Below are 24,183 nucleotides of genomic sequence, written 5' to 3'. Positions count from 1 at the left end.
CACATGTGCAATAAAAAAAAGTTCCCTCCTTTACTCACTTTCATTATATGTTTAGTTATCATTGGAGTACAAATGGCACACTAAAATCTGTTTTGGCAATACAATACAGTACACCATTTTGCTTTTCCAACGGGTCTCTTCTATGTGCTGGGATCATGCTGTTGTGTGAGAGGGTGTTTATTGGGTAGAAAGTTCTTTGAGGTAAACACAGAAGGTTCCTAATTTCCTGCAGCTCCATTTAGGATCACAGGACTTCCACTGTGGTTCCAAACTGAAGCGACTCTGGACGACAGTGTCATAAACAAAACAAATGACATGTTCTGACTGTCACAAGCCTGTGTAATCCGGGGGGTCCTCGGAATTCACTCTCATTGAAAGTAGGATTGCAATAACAGTGGCTTAGCGTGCCCCCTTTTGAATTTATCAATCTGAGTCTCAGACATAAGGTATGTCCAGTTTGTGAGTATATCAGGTTTAGGGACAATCTTATAAAAATAATGAAGTGATCAGAGATCAGCGGTGGTCAGAAATACACTCACGTTAGCCTGGATTCCATCCTGGACATCCCGGGGCATGGCATCATACAGGGATGACACGTAGGTGATGATGGACTTCTCATCAGGGTGCGGCACGTCAACATCTGGGGAAATAATTGTGTGTTTATAGATTTTTTTCACAGCAAAAGAGGAATGGAGACGCTGCAAATACCAAATACTGAATTAAGTACTTTGAGGCTCCTTGTAAAACAAAAAGTTAAGTGTGTCCAGTCATTAGTTGGTACGTGAAGATGAGTGTAAACATTAGTTATACATGTAGATCATGTCCATGGTGGATTTGGAGAAGGGGGGGTATGGTTTATAAGCTCTTCAAGTTATAAGCTCTTCAAGTTCCATCTGGAGTCTCTCACCCCTGACTCTTCTTCCATTAAATATCAAAAGTACAAAGTTAGCTGGGACGTGGTTGGAGAACAAAACAGAAGCAAACAACGAAATGGGGAGGGAATTTCCCGAATAGAAACTATTGTTTTCGTTGGAAAAACGTTTTCCGTTGCGAAACATTTTTGCTACAGCGTGCACTTGTGATTCCACCCCTGGTGTTGAGGTCAGCCCTCATCACACGTACATGTACTGGAGGATCTCTGTGCAGTCTTACCCTCTGGATCCAACAGGCGTGTCACGCCCAGGTCTGTCTCTGCCACGTTGAAGGCGTACTCAAGGTTCTGCACGTTGGTCTGGCGGTACACCTTACTCATGTCAATGAGTCTAGGCCTAAGGAGACAGAACCATGGGAAATCCGTCATGATTGGTGTAAAGGCAGTGTAGACAGGTGAGGAGGGTATTAGGACAGGCCGGGCAGATACTGATAATTCATACCTACATACCTACATATCACTTTTTTTTAAATGGCACGTCTGTATGTCATAAATCTGCAGTGAACACCTGCCTCCCCTGAGGTGCTTGGCATCTATATACGAATGGAATGTTACACGGGGCTGCAGCAGACAACCAGGACAGCCATATTTCAAATGATATAAGCACCTACACTCGCTCCCCGTTACACTCATCTGCACCACGGAGAGGATAGTAAGTGAACAGAAAATAGCCATAGGGAAACATTCAAATCATACTGTTACTCAAATTCAATTCTTGACCAATGTAAACATAAAAAAAAAAATCTGTAACAAAAGTTCCCTCTCTAATTCATTTTTCATTGCACCCATTAAGTTAAAATGTCACTGTTTAAGTAAAAATGTAATATTTTATGGCACAGTATACTCATTCTTGCTTTACATTACGTTCACATTATTCTGATATACTGCGAAAGTAAAGCCCAAGACAAATAAGAGAGAAGCTTAGAGCAGATCCGTACAGCGATTTGACGCGATAGGTGGAGCGGACAGCGTAGTAGTCCCCAGGGCTTGGGGCTGATTCCAGGCACCGCACCTCCCTAAGAGAGAGCTGCTTCCGTGGCCTGGGGGGCTTCCCTTCAACCCTACTGGGGCTGACCAGCCTCCCCTCCCCTCCCTGGAGGCTGTGGGGGCTCCAGTCATGTCCCAACCCTGTCCCCTGGCCCAGCTCATGGTCCCCTGAGTGGGAGTCGCAGCTGGAGTGGGCCACTGAGCTGTGGGAGCCCTGGCCTGAGTCGCAGGAGGAGCCTTCTGAGAGGATATCGTCACACTGCATGACCACACGGTCTTCCAATGAGCTGACCAAACCTGTGACCCTGCTGGACGACCTGCCAGTCCTCTTCCTGGACTTCATGGACAGCTTCCTCTTTAGACTTGACATCATGGTGCCTTCTGGGAGTTGTAGTCTCCCCAAAACGGAGAGCTAGCTGGCTAGATGTTTCGTACTCTTCCAGTGGCAAGTGAAAACGTTGCACTTAACAGTGAGCTTCCAATTCCAAAAGGCTTGCTGCGCCAATCATTTTAACAAGCTTCCTTGTGATGGTTTGGCGTTTGTTCAGGATACAGCCGGGTCCAAGTCTGCAGAATGTGCAGGTAAATCCCACCCGAGCATTGACGTCTTCAATGAGACGTCTTCACAGTCTTCATGTTGAGGTTACAAAGAGTGCTCAACCCTCTCCGTGAGAGAAGAAACATCTCGGTATCACTAGGAGACTAACTTCTGTCATCCCTCTCTGACCTGACCTCCCAACCTCAGCCCTGTCTATCCAAAACAGCTCCCCGGATATCAACTGTAACTTTCACCAGTCCAACGTAAGGTCCTTAGTTCCCAGGGTGACAACAACATTCAATCCTCCAAATAAGTGGTTAAAAAAAGTGATGCAAATTGGTGGATAGTGCCGACTGTAGGCTGTGCAAAAAGTAACTCTGCGGTGTTCGTCGTTTGAGTAGGAGTGTTACAGTGACACACCTCTCTCCTTACGAAAATCAGCTAGTAAATAGAATGCCTTAGGTGACACTCACAACTTAAAAAGTGTTCTCTCTATCTCTCTCTCTCGCTCTCTGTTAGAGAGAGCAGGGTGAAGCTCAACTTTGCAGGTACACGCACAGCTTTGATTGAACCTGCCCTGTGGGCCTCTCTTTCTTCCTTCCTTTAGTGCCACACCTTGCTGGGTATTTACCCAGATTTCCCTCATCACATGTCCCTGTTTTAGTCGCTCTCATGATTCATCCAGACTCCATGGGGATGTGCACGGTGCAGCTTTCATTACATGTTATGTGCTGGAAAACACTATTATTTACAGATAATGTGGCTGTCTCTGACTTTTTAGGACTAAGCTGTCGCCTAAACTTTGGGAGACCACAGACATGTCTCCACTCATCCACTCTCATATTCATGTCTATATGTACAGGGAGGGGAAAAAGTATTTGATCCCCTGCTGATTTTGTACGTTTGCCCACTGACAAAGAAATGATCAGTCTATAATTTTAATGGTAGGTTTATTTGAACAGTGAGAGACAGAATAACAACAAAAAAATCCTGAAAAACGCATGTCAAAAATGTTATAAAATGATTTGCATTTTAATGAGGGAAATAAGTATTTGACCCCTCTGCAAAACATGACTTAGTACTTGGTGGCAAAACCCTTGTTGGCAATCACAGAGGTCAGACGTTTCTTGTAGTTGGCCACCAGGTTTGCACACATCTCAGGAGGGATTTTGTCCCACTCCTCTTTGCAGATCTTCTCCAAGTCATTAAGGTTTCGAGGCTGACGTTTGGCAACTCGAACCTTCAGCTCCCTCCACAGATTTTCTATGGGATTAAGGTCTGGAGACTGGCTAGGCCACTCCAGGACCTTAATGTGCTTCTTCTTGAGCTACTCCTTTGTTGCCTTGGCTGTGTGTTTTGGGTCATTGTCATGCTGGAATACCCATCCACGACACATTTTCAATGCCCTAGCTGAGGGAAGGGGGTTCTCACCCAAGATTTGACGGTACATGGCCCCGTCCATCGTCCCTTTGATGCGGTGAAGTTGTCCTGTCCCCTTAGCAGAAAAACACCCCCAAAGGATAATGTTTCCACCTCCATGTTTGACGGTGGGGATGGTGTTCTTGGGGTCATAGGCAGCATTCCTCCTCCTCCAAACACGGCGAGTTGAGTTGATGCCAAAGAGCTCCATTTTGGTCTCATCTGACCACAACACTTTCACCCAGTTGCCCTCTGAATCATTCAGATGTTCATTGGCAAACTTCAGACTGGCATGTATATGTGCCTTCTTGAGCAGGGGGACCTTGCGGGCGCTGCAGGATTTCAGTCCTTCACGGCGTAGTGTGTTACCAATTGTTTTCTTGGTGACTATGGTCCCAGCTGCCTTGAGATCATTGACAAGATCCTCCCGTGTAGTTCGGGGCTGATTCCTCACTGTTCTCATGATCATTGCAAATCCACGAGGTGAGATCTTGCATGGAGCCCCAGGCCGAGGAAGATTGACAGTTCTTTTTTGTTTCTTCCATTTGCGAATAATCGCACCAAATGTTGTCACCTTCTCACCAAGCTGCTTGGCGATGGTCTTGTAGCCCATTCTAGCCTTGTGTAGGTCTACAATCTTGTCCCTGACATCCTTGGAGAGCTCTTTGGTCTTGGCCATGGTGGAGAGTTTGGAATCTGATTGATTGATTGCTTCTGTGGACAGGTGTCTTTTATACAGGTAACAAGCTGAGATTAGGAGCACTCCCTTTAAGGCTCCCTAGAAAAAATAGATTCTTATGAAAGGATAAGTAAACAAACCCATCTTTCCCAATTCTACACCACCCAGGTGCCTCAGACAGCACCCTCTCCACCTGAACGTATATTAGTGAGTCTAATAACATAATAATAACAGCATATACAGTAAGTGCTCAAATCAGTGCCAGTACCTGTATCCATCTGAGACAACACCCACCTGTGGTATTCCAAGCCCAGGGCACTGACAAGTTCAAAGAAATGTCTTATTAGAGCTGCCTGAAACCTGTACAATCAAGTACGGCCAGGAGAGGAGATTTAACAACTACAGAGTTAGAATAAAAATGTAATTTACCTCAGGACTAGTCAGAACTGAGAAATAAACACTAAGTGGACACACAAACTTATTTTATAAGACATGGAAAACTTTTCTCTCTTTTGTTGAAACTAGTGTCTGATTGATTACGTACCTAGTTTACATTTGTACTAGATATACACTACATTACCAAAATTATGTGGGCACCTGCTCGTCAGACAGCTCATTCCAAAATCATGGACATTAATATGGAGTTGGTCCCCCCTTTGCTGCTATAACAGCCCCCACTCTTCTGGGAAGGCTTTCCACTAGATTTTGGAACATTGCTGTGGGGACTTGCTTCCATTCAGCCACAAGAGCATTAGTGAGGTCAGGCACTGATGTTGGGCGATTAGGCCTGGCTCGCAGTATGCGTTCCAATTCATCCCAGAGGTGTTCGATGGGGTTGAGGTCAGGGCCCTGTGCAGGCCAGTCAAGTTCTTCCACACCGATCTCGACAAACCATTTCTGTATGTACCTCGCTTTGTGCATGGGGGTATTGTTATGCTGAAACAGGAAAGGGACTTCCCCAAAATGTTGCCACAAAGTTCGAAGCACAAAATCGTCTAGAATGTCATTGTATGCTGTAGCGTTAACATTTCCCTTCACTGGAACTAAGGGGCCTAGCCTGAACCATGAAAAACAGCCCCAGACCATTATGCCTCCTCCACCAAACTTTAAAGTTTGCACTATGCATTGGGGCAGGTAGCGTTCTCCTGGCATCCGCCAAATCCAGATTCGTCCGTCGGACTGCCAGATGGTGAAGCGTGATTCATCACTCCAAATAACGCGTTTCCACTGCTCCAGAGTCCAATGGCGGCGAGCTTTACACCACTCCAGCGGTGTAAAGCTTTACACCTCTCCAGTCGATGCTTGGCATTGTCCTTGCTGATCTTAGGCTTATGTGCGGCTGCTCGGCCATGAGAACCCATTTCATGAAGGTCCCGACGAACAGTTCTTGGGCATATGTTGCTTCCAGAGGCAGTTTGGAACTTGGTAGTAAGTGTTGAAACCGAGGACAGGTGATTTTTACATGCTACACGCTTTAGCACCCCGCGATCCCGTTCTGTGAGCTTGTGTGGCCTACCACTTTACAGTTGAGCCATTGTTGGTCCTAGACGTTTCCACTTCACAATAAAAACACTTACAATTGACCGGGGAAGCTCTAGCAGGGCAGAAATTTGACGAACTGACTTGTTGGAAAGGTAGCATCCTATGACGGTACCAGGTTGAAAGTCACTGAGCTCTTCAGTAAGGCCATTCTACTACCAATGTTTGTCTATGGAGATTGCATGGCGGTGTGCTCAATTTTATACACCTATCAGCAATGGGTGTTGCTGAAATATCCGAATCCACTAATTTGATGAGGTGTCCACATACTTTTGTAGATGTTCAGTTGTAGTCGGAAGTTTACATACACCTTAGCCAAATACATTTAAACTCAGTTTTTCACAATTCCTGACATTTAATCCTAGTAAAAATTCCCTGCCTTTGGTCAGTTAGGATCACCACTTTATTTTACGAATGTGAAATGTCAGAATAATAGCAGAGAGAATGATTTATTTACGGTTTTATTTTTTTTTATCACATGTCCAGTCGGTCAGACGTTTACATACACTCAATTAATATTTGGTAGCATTGCCATTAAATTGTTTAAATTGTGTCAAATGTTTCGGGTAGCCTTCCACAAGCTTCCCACAATAAATTGGATGAATTTTGGCCCATTCCTCCTGACAGAGCTGGTGTAACTGAGTCAGGTTTGTTGGCCTCCTTGCTCGCACACGCTTTTTCAGTTCTGCCCACAAATTTTCTATGGGATTGAGGTCAGGGCTTTAAGCCATTTTGCCACAACTTCGGAAGTATGCTTGGGGTCAGTGTTCATTTGGAATACCCATTTGCGACCAAGCATTAACTTTCTGACTGATGTCTTGAGATGTTGCTTCAATATATCCACATAATTTTCCTGCCTCATGATGCCATCTATTTTGTGAAGTGCACCAGTCCCTCCTGCAGCAAAGCACCCCCACAACATGATGCTGCCACCCCCGTGCTTCACGGTTGGGATGGTGTTCTTCGGCTTGCAAGCCTCCCCCTTTTTCCTCCAAACATAATGATTGTCATTATGGCCTAACATCAGACATTTCTCCAAAAGGTACGATTTTTGTCCCCATGTGCAGTTGCAAACCAGTCAGTTTTTTTATGCTGGTTTTGGAGCAGTGGCTTCTTCCTTGCTGAGCGGCCTTTCAGGTTATGTCGATATTGGACTTGTTTTACTGTGGATATAGATACTTTTGTACCTGTCTCCTCCAGCATCTTCACAAGGTCCTTTGCTGTTGTTCTGGGATTGATTTGCACTTTGCGCACCAAAGTACGTTCATCTCTAGGAGACAGAACGCGTCTCGTTCTTGAGCGGTAAGATGGCTGCGTGGTCCCATGGTGTTTATACTTGCGTACTATTGTTTGTACATATGAACGTGGTACCTTCAGGCGTTTGGAAATTGCTCCCAAGGATGAACCAGACTTGTGGTCTACAATTTGGCTGATTTCTTTTGATTTTCCCATGATGTCAAGCAAAGAGGCACCGAGTTTGAAGGTAGGCCTTGAAATACATCCACAGGTACACCTCCAATTGACTCAAATGATGTCAATTAGCCTGTCAAAAGCTTCTAAAGCCATGACATAATTTTCTGGAATTTTCCAAGCTGTTTAAAGGCACAGTCAACTTAGTGTATGTAAACTTCTGACCCACAAAGTAGATGTCCTAACCGACTTGCCAAAACTATAGTTGGTTAACAAAAAATTTGTGGAGTGGTTGAAAAACGAATATTAATGACTCCAACCTAAGTGTATGTAAACTTCCCACTACAACTGTAGTGGAACATCAATACGAGGATACAAAAATTTTTTTTAAATAAAATAAATATTGCCCAGGGTGGATGGGGAGGGATTTGGACACATTAAAAAAAGAGAAAAATACCACTATGAATTACTGGTAATTTAGATACTAATGGTCAAGCAGCTAGCTACTTATATTGTACATTTGAAGCAGCTCTTCTACCAAGCATACCTACCAATGATTGTACCTATATATTACCTTATGTATGACCTTGTGATAAAATAATAATAAGGACTAGTCAGAACTAGCATGGCACACACTACAATTTGACATTTGACAATATGTCCCATTCCTGCCCTATCTGCTTCATATCAAATAAAACGTAAGTGCGATGTGTCATGACAACCCCATTGCATATAGCTTAGCACTACCAGAGACGCTAGGACAAGACATATTAACACCTAATAATGCCACTTACTGTGGGTAATAACATGAGTGGGTACAGTCTACTAAGGGGTACATTTGGGGTACTATTTTTGGGGTTAATCTCACCTTTAAGAATAAACCTGAAATGGCTACATTTGGGGCAACAAATGGCTTACGTGTAACATTCTGATGTTCCAATCCAAAGATGTTCGCCAGTATCTGAACATTAGGTGCAGTATAGTCTCTTTTGACATACTTTACCAAAGATTTGGTTCTGGGTACAGAGACTAAATACTGTAAATCTTACACTACGTATTGTGGCTTGAGGTGTCGACCGCCAAATAATAACAATATATGCCATTTAGCAGACTCTTTAGCCAATCACGCATGCATACATTTTACGTACAGGTGGTCCCGGGAATCTAACCCAGTATCCTGGCATTACAAGCAGCATATTCTACCAACTGACCTACAGAGGACCACTTACTGGTGTTTGTGGATGACGGCGCTGAAGAGCTTGCCGTCCCTCCAGCTGGTGGTGAAGTTGTCACAGCGGATGCCCTGGTAGCCGTCCACCATGCGCTGGGACCACATCAGCAGCTTCTCCTTGGCCGACATGTCGTCTGACTGGCCATTCACCTGGATGTCCGAGATCTAACAGGGGAGGATAGATACCGGGGTTAGACAGGGGAGGAGGCCACACGCTACCAGGGTTGGGGTCAATTCCATTTAAATTGGGTCAATACAGGAAAGTTAACTAAAATTGGATGAAAACGCCTCCTCAATGACGAGATTTGGAATAGAAAATTGAATTTCAGTTTACTTCCTGGATTGAATGAATTGATATGGAATTGACCCCAACTCTGCTTGTCATGGTGGCAGAGGGAGATAGTTTGAAACAATAAAGATATCATCTATTTGAGAAAATTGATTATGCATTGTAATGGATGGGGTTTGATTCAATCATATGATATCTGGTTCAATATGAATCAGGTTTGTCTACCTCAATGATCTATGGTGGAAAACAAGAAAAAATATTGTTTTTCAGCCAGGGGAGGCAACTCTGTCATCAATAGTACATATATGACATCAAAGGGAACAGCCAACTAGATCTCAATGCCTCGGTCATTGGGTAGGTGGGAGGGATGGCTGGTGGAGACTGCTCCTGCTTTGGGTCTCAAGACACAACTTAAGCACTATCTGGTCCAGTGCGGGAACACACACCATTGGCTAATGTGGCAGGACTTTATTTGGGCTGGAATGGAAATTAAATGAGTCACAGTCACCAGAGGCTCAGAGGGTACTCTCTGTTCTTGCCAAAAGACCGCTCATTTACCAAATTCTCTGCCTACTGGTCTCTTTCTGTAGTCGGTGTGTGTGGGTATACTGTAAGTGTGTGTGTGTGTGTGTGTGTGTGTGTGTGTGTGTGTGTGTGTGTGTGTGTGTGTGTGTGTGTGTGTGTATCCTCCTCGGGATCCAATCCACCCTCGATGGCCCCACCCTAAACCTCACCCCTCTGAAGAAGAGGAGAATGCCTATGATGACTCACCAGGCTCCGACCCTGTTGTTTTTCTCCTTCTGAGAAATGGGAGATACGCCTCTCTATCCAACGCAGTAGATGGAGTACAGTATACCAATGTAAATGTAAAACAAAACTAGAAGTTGAACTGATGTCTGTGCCCAGTGGGTATACTCTACACCAGTCTTACTTCACAACCAACATCTCTTCTTGTGCCCTGCTCAACCAAGGCTGCCACGTGGGCGTATAGCTCCATTTTAACTGGCAGTGCCAGCCATTCTCTAATCAAATAATGTATTGTCATAGAAAGTCCATGTGTTATTTCACAAAGCTTTTACAGCATAGCATAGCAAGTAAGGGAGGTATCAGACCTGTTTTCAAATACGATTTGAAACATTTATAATACTTTAGCTAGGCTTGATTGAGATTACCTGGATTAATGGAACCAATATTCAATTCTACCTTGGAGAATAGTTTGCAGGACACAATGTTCTTCTATTTCCTCTGCCTTCATCGGAACATGGGTCCCAAACAGACCTGTGTTCAAATACTATTTGACATCTTTCAAATACTTTTCATGTTTACTTAAGCCTTCCTGGAGTGCCAGTTGGGCAGGGTTTGACTATTGTATTGGTTCCATTATGCCAGGCAAACTCAATCAAGCCTAGCTAAATTATTTGAAATGATTATTGAAATTGTGCAGTAAGACTGGTGTAGAGTATACCCACTGGGCACAGACGTCAGTTCAACTTCTAGTTTTTGATTTACAATTGTTTGAGTTGTCAACTAGGGTGAATTCAATGTCAAATCAACAAAAAATGTCACTATGTCGTTCGATTTTGGTTGAAAGTTGTGAAAAGTGAAAAAAAGCAGTGGTGTGAAGTACTTAAGTAAAAAATACTTTAATGTACTACTTAAGTCGTTTTTTGGGGTATCTGTACTTTACTTTATTATTTATATTTCTGACAACTTTTACTTCACTACATTCCTAAAGAAAATATTGTACTTTTAACTTCCTACATTTTCCCTGACAACCAAAAGCACTAGTTACATTTTGAATGCTTAGCAGGACAGGAAAATTGTCAAATTCAAGCACATATCAAGAGAACACGTGGTCATCCCTACTGCCTCTGGCATGGTGGACTCACTAAACACAAATGCATCTTTTGTAAATAATGTCTGAGTGTGGGAGTATGCCCCTGGCTGTCCATACATTTTAAAAGAAATAAAATGGTGCAGTCTGCTTTGCTTAATTTAAGGAATTTTGAATTACTTACTTTTACTTTTGATACTTAAGTATATTTAGCAATTACATTTACTTTTGATACTTAAATTTAAAACCAAATACTTTTAGACTTATATTCAAGTAGTATTTTACCGGCTGACTTTCACTTTTACTTGAGTAACTTTTCTTCAAGTATGACAATTGGGTACTTTTTCCACCTCTGCTAAAATAACTATAATTATTAAACTGTAATAATACTATGATTGAAATATATTTGATAATAATTTGATGACAGATTTGACAGCAATTTGATTTTCTGAAAGCGATGTGGTAACATTGAGTGATTGAGATCAACTATGATTGGATTGAGTTCAATTTGGGATTGTTGATGATTGGCTTGGATCAGAGCCAAGGGGATAGGAGGATGAGGAGCTATATGATATGGGAACACAACACTGACAGAGTAGGACACCTGGAAGTGAAGGATGATGGTCCATATCAGCCCAAGGGTCAGCTTGGGGTTGCCATCCGCAATGTCATCGTTTCTGATGTTCACCAGCTTGACCTGTGATTGGACGACAGAGAAGAGCGAGACTTAACAATTATAGTAGTTCACATCATAGTAGATGCATTATTACCCTGTTCCAATGCATTTAGATATTTGTCTCAGTCATGTCACTTACAGTAAGTCATCTTAATACAGTACAAGAGAAGTAAACTCAGAGGGTAACTAATTTGTTACATTATCTCCATTATTATATTTCAATTGTTGTTTCTCTTACCTGTCGGTGTTTGAGGAAGTCCAGTGCCATCTGTACATTCTGCAGCTTGTGGAATCTCATGCGGCCTTTCTCTCTGGGCTGGAGAGAGAGGGGGCAAGAGAGAGAACGACAGAGAGAGGGAGAGACAAAGAAGGGGGAGACCGAGAGAGATAGAGAAAGAGAGAGAGACAGCCCGAGAGAGAGAGAGAGAGGAGAGAGAGAGAGAGAGAGTGGGTGGGGGGAGGGGTTAGAAACAGACTGGACAGGAGTTCATGCTACCTTAGAAGAGGAGTGGAGAAATGCGAGTGAAACATTACGTCGGAAGAGAAAAATGTGATGCAGCTACGACAATATCCAACTAACAGGAGAAGGGAAATTGGGAAATAAATTGTAGACTCAATGACAAGAGTACACACGAGTTTCCTCCAAAGGAAAAGATGAACGACAAAGAATACGATGAATAACTGATGTGTCTCACAGATCTCCATGTACAACTTCCCTCATTATAAAACCACATGAATGACATCATACCTGTTCTTCACATTCGACAGTCAAACACAGAGGTAAATAGGAGATATATTTGGGGTGAAGGGGGGAGCATCAGTCATGCATTGGCTGAGCCAATAACATGATTAGTTATTAGGTACAGGAATCTTTGGTTGTTTGGTTGGTTTTGAATTGTGTCACCACTTCATACATGTGTTCTGAATGGAGAACAATGAACTGAAGACTTCCACTTCCAAAGAATACTGTATTTGTGCTATGTAATAAGCATTAGTAATTGAGCCACACAGAAACAAAGTTATTTCAAAACCGATAATTTCCAGTGCTTCAAGTATTGTTATAGCATCAATGACTAGTCAATTAAGTAGTTAGTCAATTATGTCCTTCCTTCATTCAGCCATGGCACCTATTAATAACAGAGGGTATTTGTTTACAGCCAGCGGCGAAATGGTTAATGCACCTCTGAGACTTTGCAAGCTTGTCAATGAGAAATAGGTGATGCCCAAAGGAGGGAAAAAAAAATGGAATCATAAGCACAGCAAGTGGCATCATGCACAGCCGAGCCACTGGGTAATGGATGACTCAAGCCACATGAAGTAGAAGAAGAAAATGGCGGCCGAGTTATAGAAAACCCCACTCACCAACCGCAAGTTCCTGACCACGTCTCTCTCCCTTGCCTAGCCCCAGCAAAGAGCAGTGCAAAGAGAGGAGGCATAGGCCAAAGGGCAAAGGTCAGCATACAGGAAAGGGGGGGAAAGTGTAGGGGGACATGAGGGGGACATGAGGAGAGGGGAGGAGCAGAGAAGGAGAACCAGAGAAGGGTCAGACAGGAGCACACAGTTCAAAAAGAGAAGCCAAAGTGGGGTTAATGTGTTAGGACCATGGAGGCGTCTGGTAGATGAGCAAAGACCAGCAGAGCCAGCGGAGCGATGAGCTACTGTAGCAGAGACAGAGTGCAAGGTTTCCAGAGAGATCTGCAGTAACCTATAATGCATCATCATAATGTGCAAGCATCCAGTGTTGACTTACTGACTTATTTCAAAAAATCTAAACAACTACAAATAGTTAACATTTCTGGGGACTGGAATGAAAGTTAGGTAAGCAGGGGTTGTCTTAGACTGTTAATGGGTCTTTGTTAACTTTCCAGTGACTGTCTTGTTAGTTGTGCTACGACTTGAAAGTCTAACTAATGTTTTGCTTTGCTTCAGGGATGGTATACCGGTTTGGATTAGGTAGGTATAAATAAGGGTTAGACTTTTGTTTCTTAGGGTTAGGGTCAGGCGAGGTCAGTCCATTTGCCAATCAGAAGTCGGGATCAGTGGTCAAGGTCAGTCCATTCACCAATCAGAAGTCAGCAGTACTCACCAGCGTCTCCCCAGAGAGGACCTCCAGGAGGGAGATCAGGTTGTGTCCATCTCTCAGGTCTTCATACAGGTCTGTGACCTGACGTTGTGACTGTTCCACAGAAAGAGAAGGGAGAGATGTACGGCAAGGGTTGTCATCACAATGCATTTTTGCAACACCTAGACAAAATACCTAGAAGCCGTGCATTGTATTGATGTAATAACGTTTTGATATTCTGGATCTGGTTATGAGTCTGATTTGATAGGGTACCTAGACATGTGGATCGTCCTCTCACAGTAAACCTTGGAAAAAGCAACCAATCTTTACAGTATAAAACTAGACAAAATGTTCAAGCTCCTCTCAGATCAGTCTACACGGCTCATGCTATAAACCAGCAGCTCTCTCTAGCTCTCTCTCCCCCTCGCTCCACCAGTATATCTGTACAAAGGACAGGAACGCATGGCCTCGGGCAACCAATCAGCCTGAGTTCGACACTCAGACACCTGCTAATTGGCAGCTGCCAGATCTACTGAGAGATGATGGATGGACGGAAGACAGGGAGTCTTCATTCAACCCAAAAAAATCACATCAATCAAAAACAACTAAATCTTTCGCACATACATATAAACAGTACAAACACAGGCAGATACCTGCACATGAAAGTCTTGGGACTGCATGCATGCTATAATCAATTCCAGTCAGAAAGATAAACTGTGATCGTGAGCTGAAGAGGGTGTAAGCTTAGAAAGAGACGTAGGGAATGACTGAAACTGAGGGATTTGTGGCCCCACAGTCCACAAGGCATAGTCCTATTTCTGTGTGACACCATCAGTTTAATTCCTCATACTTTCACAGCGATGGCATAGGTGTGGGGAGTGGATAGTGTTCAGGTGGAAAGGGAGAAAGTCAGCTACATGCTCATCAGAATCTGTCCCACATACAGTGCCCTCCTGCTGGGGCTTGCAGACAGCTGGTACCTACCTCTGCTTTCCAATGCTGGACGGAGGAGAACGAGTGGATGAGGGATGAGACGGAGAGAACAAGGGAATAGAGAGGGAGAATGACCAAAAGAGGAAGAGAATATGAGTCTGAGATTATAATGAATAATTATTCAAATGGAGCTTTAGTGAAAGAAAATGAAAAAGGTTAGATGAACAGAATAAAAGAGAATGGTCAAAATGGTTACTGATATTAGCGCTTTATGACATGGTTAATGTTGGGAGATTGCATGTAATGCCTTGCTACTGTGTCAGTGTGTTGCCTTGTCCTCGCACAGGTATGTACAGGTATGGTATGTATGCAAGTATGTTGCAAGTCTCGCCCCTGCAAGTTGTAACACCCACTACCTTGATTTATAACTGGCATCAATGGTAAGTCCTTATATAATACTGTGTGTTATAAGTAGTTATACAACCCTGTGTGTGAACACAGTAACCCACTCCTGTCCACCTGTGGTGTACACACTCCATCGGTGGTGGTTTGAAATGCAGCGAGGGTTGATGATGGCCACTAGGGATCACTGTTTATACATTAATCGCGGAAGATTGTCCAACTCCAACTAAGAGTCTCCAACTTCAACAATATTATACAAGTTGTATGTCTGGAACTGATGGGACAAGATCGCATAACATTCAAGTGTTTTTCTTCAGTTCAACTGCGCGGGGCTACAATACGACAATGCGGCCAAATGACCTCAAATCAGTCAATATCCAACTTAAATTCGAAGGCATTCTACAGTATAATTGTAGTGTGAAATGCTTCTCTCTCATTGCTTCCTCTATGGTAGCTACAACAGTCTCTCTCTGCTATCCTGTAGCATTTTCTTAAACCCTGTCTGTCATCAAAACACAATAGCCCATGTTGAAGAAGCTCAGATTGAGTCAACATGATCATGTGGTGTCGTGTGCACTCCAGTCAACTCGAGTCAAGTGATCCATTTGATCGGTCCTCATTGTGAGCACCTCAAGGTTAAAACCATTAGGCCAGTCAACACAGAACCTGCAAACCCCTCATCCACCACAAACCACACACTAGACTCCACTTTCCCATTACAAAACACACATTAGGTGATGCGTCCTTCAGTTAACCTAGGGTTACACGTATTATTATAATGTCGAACGCCTATAAAAACCACACACGTCATTGTATAAGAAAATAGGGATACTTTATGTCTCTCTGGTCTGTACACTTCATTAAAAGTGAACGGGGCATTAAATCTACAGAATGATGTAAGATACAGTGGATTTCCTTTTACATAACACCGTAAAATAATGGTTGTGAAACCCTACATTCGGTCTTCCCACCCTTGTTGACACACAACAAGATTTATGCTCGAGTGAAAGTTATTCCATATCCTTTTACAACCCCTCATGGTCCAACCCGGGACGTGCCCACTAGAAACGCATTAATAACATTAGTTCAACATTAGTTCAACATCAGAAGAGCAGGCTTTCACACGGACAGAATATTAACACTTTCGTTTCACCGCAAAATGCTATATTAAAAATTCTCCTGCGTGATGTTTCCAATTATGGTTTTTCAAACCTTGCTTGGGTTGCTATTTCATTTTAATGACTAGGCTAGTTCTGTAACAATGCATTGCATACCACATATTGTGTACGGTATAAAACCATTTCTAAGAAGACAGTTCTCTCTAAGAAAGCTCTTAATTAAGCATTTGTTTACTTCATGTCAATACATAGCCTACTTAATCTAAACTTTCTAAAGGTAAAATGTACCGTCATCGCCGTTTGTCGAACATTAAATGAGATGCAAATCTTGTCACACAGGTCTACCATTTTGTCATAATGGTAGTGGGAAGACAAGAGACACAGATTGAGTCCTCTGATAATGTCTGTAAGGAGCACTTAAGGACCTTGACTAGCAAAGAGCTAAGGGCGGGCAGGCAGTCAGCCACCCAGACTCAACAGTCAGTCTGTGTAGTGCATGTGCTACTGTTGGCCCAGCCAGCAGCCACCGGGCCTTGGGCCCAGAACAGAATGTGGTGCTTCAGAGGAAAAGAGCAAAACGAATCCAGATGTCTGTGACTCACATAAAACACTTAATGAAAAGACTGTGTGCTTGTGTGTTATATCAGGAACAGAGTGTGTTCGCACCGCACGGCGCACATACACTGTGCATGGAAAGGAAAATAGTATTTTGTGTAGCTATTTTTGTTCCTTTTTTCGAGGGGAAATTAATGGGTTTGTTTCTTTTGAGGGAGAATGGAGAATTATGAGGAGTCCCTTAATGGCTTGGGCTGTAACCGTTGGGTTACCGGTGGGATTTTGTCAAATGAATTATGACACGGGGCAAGCGGGGGGTATTTCTACATGTACTAGTGGGAGGGGCTGTCGTGGTGGGGGTAATTTTTGATTTCTAATGAGAAACTGCAGAGTGAGTTGTTTGGTTTGTTAACCCACCCCCTCCTCTGTAGAGGACCCCTCGTGAATTGAATGGTTTTCAGCCCTAAGGGAAGGGGCAGGGGTGAGGTAGGTGAGAAGAGAAGAGAAGGGTGACAACAGCACAATTTACAAACTCACTCAGTCAAAGAGAGACTGGTCTTCTGGTAAACCTTCCATCAAAACACCAAGCTAGAAACCAAACACTCATGACTTCCAGTAACCTTTCTGTCTCTGTGTGTGTGTGTGTGTGTGTGTGTGTGTGTGTGTGTGTGTGTGTGTGTGTGTGTGTGTGTGTGTGTGTGTGTGTGTGTGTGTGTGTGTGTGTGTGTGTGTGTGTGTGTGTGTGTGTTGCATGTCTGTGTATGACCAATGCATGTCACTTTCAATGAAGCTCTTCCAAAAGGGTTGGCCTGTCTGACTGTACTGATGTAGTAGGATGAGATGGTATTCAAAAAACAACCACTTGATGGTTTGATATCTGTGGATATCTGTCTGATGGGGGATCAAAACTCGCTGTCATAATATTGTGTTGTCATGAATACATGGGATCATGACTTCAATGGCACCTGCATGTTCAGCATGGCTAGACCAAAATGGACCCCAGCTCCACTCATAGTAATGCAGTAATGGTTAAATCAGATGGTCACATCTCATCTACTAACATACCAACACAGATATCCCCTATTCCAAAAATAACTATTGTAAACATAAAAAGGTGAGAACATAGTCTTCCTCTGATACAGAAACTATCTGGGCCTTTGTTCATAAAGTATCCCATAGAAGTGCTGATCTGGGATCAGGTCACCCCATGTCCATTCATTATAATGTAAAAGGTAAAACTGATCCTAGACCAGCACTCCTACTCTGAGATGCTTTATGAATACAAGCCCTGGTGTTTGTTAAGATTCGTCCCCGTTTTAAATTTGATAAACAGAACTACACATCCAAAACACATCAATAAAGTATCTGGCCGATGTCGTTACGATTCACGCCAAAGATTCTAGCCTACTCCTGTCATTAGTGGCAAAATGACTTCTGAAGCTAAAAATCCCTTTTTGCAGAGAGACTAAATTGCAACCGTCAGAAAACACACAGCTCAGCCCCCATGTGGTTGGTTGGCCAATTATGAGGTATGATTCACGAAGGAAATATCTGCCATTTGCCATTCGTACACATCACTTCTGGACCAGTAGTGATCCAACTCAACATAAATCCTACTTTGCAACTTCTGCGGTTGTTCTGCCACTTCAGTAACCACTTCAGCCATTTTCATTAGTTCTGTGACATGTGACTGATATTTATGGATAATAACACAGGAATACTGTCGTTGTGAGAAGTCCAGTAAAGCTCAAAATCAAAATTGAACCAAATCTTTTGAAATCAAACTGATGTTGGTTAAAAATGAGTCTGTGTGTGTGTGTGTGTGTGTGCATGTGATTGTCTTTGTGTCGAAACTATTGATACCAGTAATGGGTGCATTAAAGTAAGCAAGATAGGGAGAGTAAGTTAGGTATTGAGTTATTGAGCATATAAATGTACTCTGGTAGTGTGTGACCATACCTTTATCAAGTGTTTGTTCACCCATTTTGTGAAGGTCTTTTTCTGTACTCGATCCCGTTCATCTGCAAGACACAAAGAGCAAACATCAGACATGGTTATAAAAAACTAACGTAAAGAAAATTAAAATATTTGATAAACCCTCTGAGTACATGAATATGTAATATTGAGGTATTCTTTACGAAGGTTGAGAAAACTCAGTCTAAATTAAAACAGATTGCAGGGTATTAGGGATAAGGAGAAGGATTTAGAATACATTTAACAAGAACAACAAGAGCTGAAATCTAACAAATATTCCAGATGCCGCCATCGTTTTGTTCTTCCCTGAGACAAAGACAAGTCATTGGATGGGATTAGTCTAGCCCAGCGAGACATGATAGCACAGCGTCTGGACTAAACATGTCTGACTCACCAGAAATCATCATAGCACAGTCAGTGTCTAGATATACACCCTCATTGTCGAGTTGTGTCTGCAAGTGCTATTCACTAAGATATGACTACAGGCAGGGCCTGAGGCTTAGTGGTGTTCAGTATCTCTATAGGCCTGGTACTGTATGTGCACATATGTTGCTACGTACTGTAACGGACACCGTTAAAATACCACCCCAAAATCAACATTTATGTGAAAATGGCGCGTTTCTATGTTTTGTAGTAAAAAAAGATAGTGGAAGATAAAATGTTTCCAATGACATCATCAACCAATTAGTAGAAAATGTGTAGACAATGCCAAATGAAAATAATAAAATCACACGATGCACACCAATGATGTCATTGGAAACACTTATCTTCCTTATCTTTTCTACAAAAACATAAATAAAATTGCGCCATTTTCACATATGTTGATGTTGGGGTGGTGCTGGAGATGATGAATATGAAGTAGAATTTCTTTTTTGAATTTTCCCTTATGTTACTTTTTGGCCGACCCGACCAAAGTCACATAGAATTGTGAGTTATAGATCTATCATTCTACTTGAAAGCAAGTCTAAGAAGCGGTATTTCTATGCTTCCCATTCTTAAGTTTTGCTTTTGCATAGTGCAACTTTAAGGAAGCCTCGGGTCTTCAGCTACTCCTATGACAGCTCAGGTCATGTTACTGGATGAACTGTTAAACATGCTACATAAGTTAAACGTTATCAGTCTTACAAGGTAGTGAAAAGCATATTAAGTACCACTCACAGGCTAGGCACTGCAGAACCAAAGGACAACGGTGTGTGCTGATTCACTGTGACTGCAAACTGAACCCGCAGGCTTTTGTATTCTCAGGTGGGTACGTCCGCCATGTTGCTATTGTGTTATGGAAACACGTTGCCGTGGCAACCATAGGGTGTGTGTGTGTGTGCCTGGAGACTAGCGGAACGTTGACCCCTGTCATTCTATGTCGTTCATCAATAAAGCTACAATACGAGGGCTATCCTGATTTATACGGGACACTCCTGTTCACAGTTTATGTGAAGTCAATTGCAATCAGCATACACAATGCACCAGTCATGACTCAGGCTAAGACAAACTATTTCAACTGCATTGTGTGATGCCAAAGATGAACACAGTGATCACAAACTCACAATGGTAAAAGGGCGAAAGTCCTACCTCCTTACCACAGGACACTTCAATGGGTGACTATGCAGGAAAAGGAAGAAAACCAAAAAAATGAAATTTAAAGGACACAAACAGCCTCCCGTTTCGGCATGAAACACCATCATTAGAGTCTTGAAGGCGTTTTACGCCGAAACGGGAGCCTGTTTGTGTACCGTATATAAATATTTCAGATCTATGCAGAAACCTAGTGCTCCTTTTTCTTTGTTCTCCTGGATAGTCAACCGTTGAAGTGTCCTGGGGTAAGGAATATTTTTGGGTCATTCATTCTATAGGAGTTATCAACAAGGTATAGGCCTACTGAGATTTCATCCCCACATTTTGTGAATGGGTTCGCTGACCACTAGGGTGGGAGGGAACGGCTGATGTGTTAGATTGGTGGGCGTGTCCACTCTTCGTCACAAATGTGGACCACTGGAGAGACACAGAAAACATTACAGAAAAAAAAAAAAACGTCATTTTAAATCTAAATGTATTCCCATAGATGATGATTAGAGAAAGCTCAAACTGTAATTTAGAGTGCACAAAAGGCTCACAGTGGAAGCCACAAGCCCTCTTTCAATTTAAATTGACACTGACAGTTGGTATGTATCTCAGCATCATGAAGGGGCTCATTATTTCACAGACTAGCCAATCAGGCCCTGACTTGAACCTCTGAAGAGACTTGTCTGTGCAGGGATATGAAAATGGTCCAAACCTGTAACTACAGTAGTAAAACTTTTCCTTTCACAGGGGAAAAAAAAACACCCAGAATTGTAACTCTCTCCCTTATGCAATCACGAACCATAGTATCAGGGGCAAACTTTCCATATGAACCTATTTGACACACTGTCTAGGTGAACACTGTCATACATAAAACCAAACTCCTCAAAGTCAAACTTTTCATGTACTGTAAACACATAGCTTCCTAGGTTAATGCTGTCATACTGGTACCTTTCCTGCCGTCCGTAGACTTGAGCATCCCCTGGTAGTAGCCTTCGTCTGAGGGCACCCTGTCCCTTCCATCCCTGCCACCACTGCTATCTGTCGAGAAGTTCCTGTATCGCTGTTGCTGACCGCTCATGGTGCCACTCAACTCCGAATGAATGAATCAAAAGTCCCCTCTAGCGCGCTCTATGTGACTGCTGTATCACCACAAGGTTTCTGTCGGTAGCTAAAACGGTTCTCTCTTTCCTGCTCTTTTTCCGCTTGAAAATTCCTCGGTGCTCCTTTCCCTCAGAGGGAGCATGCAGTCGTGTGGCTAAGTTCCAGTCAGCACTTTCGATCTAGCCTATGATGTATTCCTCTCTCGCTCTACCTCCGTATGAGCTCTTCTCTTCTTTTCTTCCCATAGATTTTGTCTCCCTCTCCTCTTTTAGCAATAAGTTATGCCTGTGGGGTACAGTGTCTGGGCCTGTCCTTGTGCTGATCTGTACAGAATGATAACTGCCTGTGTGTTTGGAGGACATTGTGGTGGGTAAGGCTCGACCACACCCCTTCCTCTGCCCTGTCATATTGGTGTGGCTGGTGAGAGCAGGAAGGGGGCGGGGACAGAGGAGAGTGAGTGATCAGACAAGGTGTGGTGGCCAGCAGGACGTTGTGCCATAAAAGACACCATCTGCATACACTTTTACTTGTCATCTTGCCTTCGTTTACAGAAGAGTACACAGTACACACCCTGAATCCTTATACTTTGTTACGGTGGCTGTATAAGCAATAACGAAGAATGGCACCGGAATAAATAACACAATATTGTTTTACGGTTTGATATAATTTCATATTGTTTTAGAACACAGTTCAACTTCTAATTACTTTTTATCGCACACACACACACACACACACACACACACACACACACACACACACACACACACACACACACACACACACAAATGTGATTAATCATTGCCTACTCACGGCATTCCTGAGAGAGCTGTGGGTGTTACTCAGTGTTATGAGGAAAAGGGGGAGGCTGAGGGAAGGGCTACTTTGGCATCTACACACACTGAGAGATCAGCCATGACCCAACCCTCAACAAGACTATACAGTACTATCTATACCCTCATCTAAGGACATGTAGATTCTCGAACTAGACAATTAGTGAAGGAGTATATATTCCTTCTGCTCTGCTGAAGGCCTGGCAGTGTGTGTGTGTGTGTGTGTTTTGTTTTCCCTTTAACTACACCAGCATGAACTAAAGTACACTCATGCATGCTCACAGACCTGATTTCCTCAAACTCAACACTCACATGTAAAGACATTACAGAGACATTCTAGCACAACTCCACTACAACCAGCTAGCATTGTTGAACCAGTGATTATGATTATCAGTCCTTTATCAGCCTCTAACCCAGAGATGACCATTCAGATAACTGATAAGACACTATATCAGTGAGCGGTCATCAGTGAGGACTTGTTTTGGTGTTGCATTCCCTCATAATAACATGGGAAGACCCAAAATACACTTAAGACAGACCCAGGTAAGAACAGGGGGTTATACTACAATGTAGGATCAAGGAGCTAGCCAGCTTACTTTGGTAAACAAAAATAAATTACCTGATTTTCTAGTTCATTAAAAAAGTTCAACTTAAATATGTGTTTTTGATTATTGAATCAATTAGACCATACCCATTTCAAGATCTTTAAAAAACATGCATTTTACTTCAAGACAATATTTAGGCTAGTTAGTTGGCGAACTCCTTGAATCTGCTTTGTAGTATACCCCTCAGGGTTCCCATGCCTGTGTATTTTCGGGGCTTCACTAAAGGTCCCTTCACTGTGGTCTGAGCCCCTATAAGAACTGTAGGGTGCTGACACTCAAACCAATGCCACAGGGTGTGACCAACAGGTCCTCTAAGCATTAAGAAGGTATGCATCTCATTTCCACACCTTGTCTGACATGACATTAGGAAGGATGTAAAAAAAAATAACAATTTTCTTTCCAATGTGAGGTGATTCATTGCATCTTGTTTAAACATGAAGCAGTTGATGTGTCAAGATGTGTGTGTGTGTGTGTGTGTGTTTGTTTTATTTGACACTAAGTTCACAAAATGTGAAAATTGTGGAGAGGCACACCTCAAATAATAGCTTTGTGTACTTCCACACGTTTAGGCAAGAACAGGAATTAAGGAGCGCAAGCAAATACCATAATACTGTACAGTCCAAGACATACAAGGGAAGAGAACAGTAATAACAACACACACATAATCACACTTCGACAGTGCTGGAGGCTAAACATAAAAACATTGAGGATTCATATGGTCACCTCTCACAGGAGAGTTTGGATAGTGTAGCCTGGGAAAGAAAGGATTAACAGATGATGTCATTGATTTCTATGTGCTTAGCAGACCACAACACGTTAACTGCTACTGACACCTTAAAACAGGTTGGGAGTTTTATGAAACAGAGTGAGTTGATGGAATCAAATGTCAATGTGCACGGGGTTGAAAGAAAGCTAGAAAAGAGGTGAAGTGAAAGGGATTTGATCGTGGACCACGGCTTATACAGCTAGGAGGATGCTGACAGAGCACGGCGATGTGATGAGCTGTTGGAATGTGTCTGCGATCTCCTCTCTGCTGGCCGGTGCACTGGGCCAAAGTCCTAACCTAAATATTCTAATGTTGCCAATGTATAAAGATTAAAATATCACATTTACAAAAGTATTCAGACCCTTTACTCAGTACTTTGTTGAAGCACCTTTGGCAGCGATTACAGCCTCAAGTCTTCATGGGTATGACGCTACAAGTTTGGCACACCTGTATTTGGGGAGTTTCTCCAATTCATCTCTGCAGATCCTCTCAAGTTCCGTCAGGTTGGATTGGGAGTGTCGCTGCACAGCTATTTTCAGGTCTGTCCAGAGATGTTAGATCGGGTTCAAGTCCAGTTTTTGGCTGGGCCACTCAAGGACATTCAGACACTTCTCCTGAAGCCACTCCTATGTTGTCTTGGCTGTATGCTTAGGGTCGTTCTCCTGTTTTAAGGTGAACCTTCGCCCCAGTCTGAGGTCCTGAGCGCTCTGGAGCAGGTTTTCATCAAAGATCTCTCTGTACTTT

General features: G+C 42.9%; 1 protein-coding gene across 1 annotated transcript in view; it reads right to left on the bottom strand.

The window, feature by feature from the left end:
- The window catches only part of LOC106605061 (plectin), a 239,143-nt gene that overhangs the window by 80,789 nt on the left and 134,171 nt on the right, over nucleotides 1-24,183 (bottom strand). Inside the window, exons 3-9 of the mRNA XM_045717727.1 lie at nucleotides 18,563-18,624; nucleotides 13,620-13,709; nucleotides 11,772-11,849; nucleotides 11,462-11,554; nucleotides 8,733-8,899; nucleotides 1,153-1,268; nucleotides 540-640 (exon numbers count right to left, since the gene is read on the bottom strand). Coding sequence (XP_045573683.1) covers nucleotides 540-640; nucleotides 1,153-1,268; nucleotides 8,733-8,899; nucleotides 11,462-11,554; nucleotides 11,772-11,849; nucleotides 13,620-13,709; nucleotides 18,563-18,624 — 707 coding nt within the window. The remainder of the gene's footprint in view (nucleotides 1-539; nucleotides 641-1,152; nucleotides 1,269-8,732; nucleotides 8,900-11,461; nucleotides 11,555-11,771; nucleotides 11,850-13,619; nucleotides 13,710-18,562; nucleotides 18,625-24,183) is intronic.

Source organism: Salmo salar, chromosome ssa05 (genome assembly GCF_905237065.1).
Source record: "Salmo salar chromosome ssa05, Ssal_v3.1, whole genome shotgun sequence".
Lineage (NCBI taxonomy): Eukaryota > Metazoa > Chordata > Actinopteri > Salmoniformes > Salmonidae > Salmo > Salmo salar.
The sequence above is the reverse complement of the archived record's forward strand: the minus strand, read 5'-3'. Positions and strand labels throughout refer to the sequence as shown.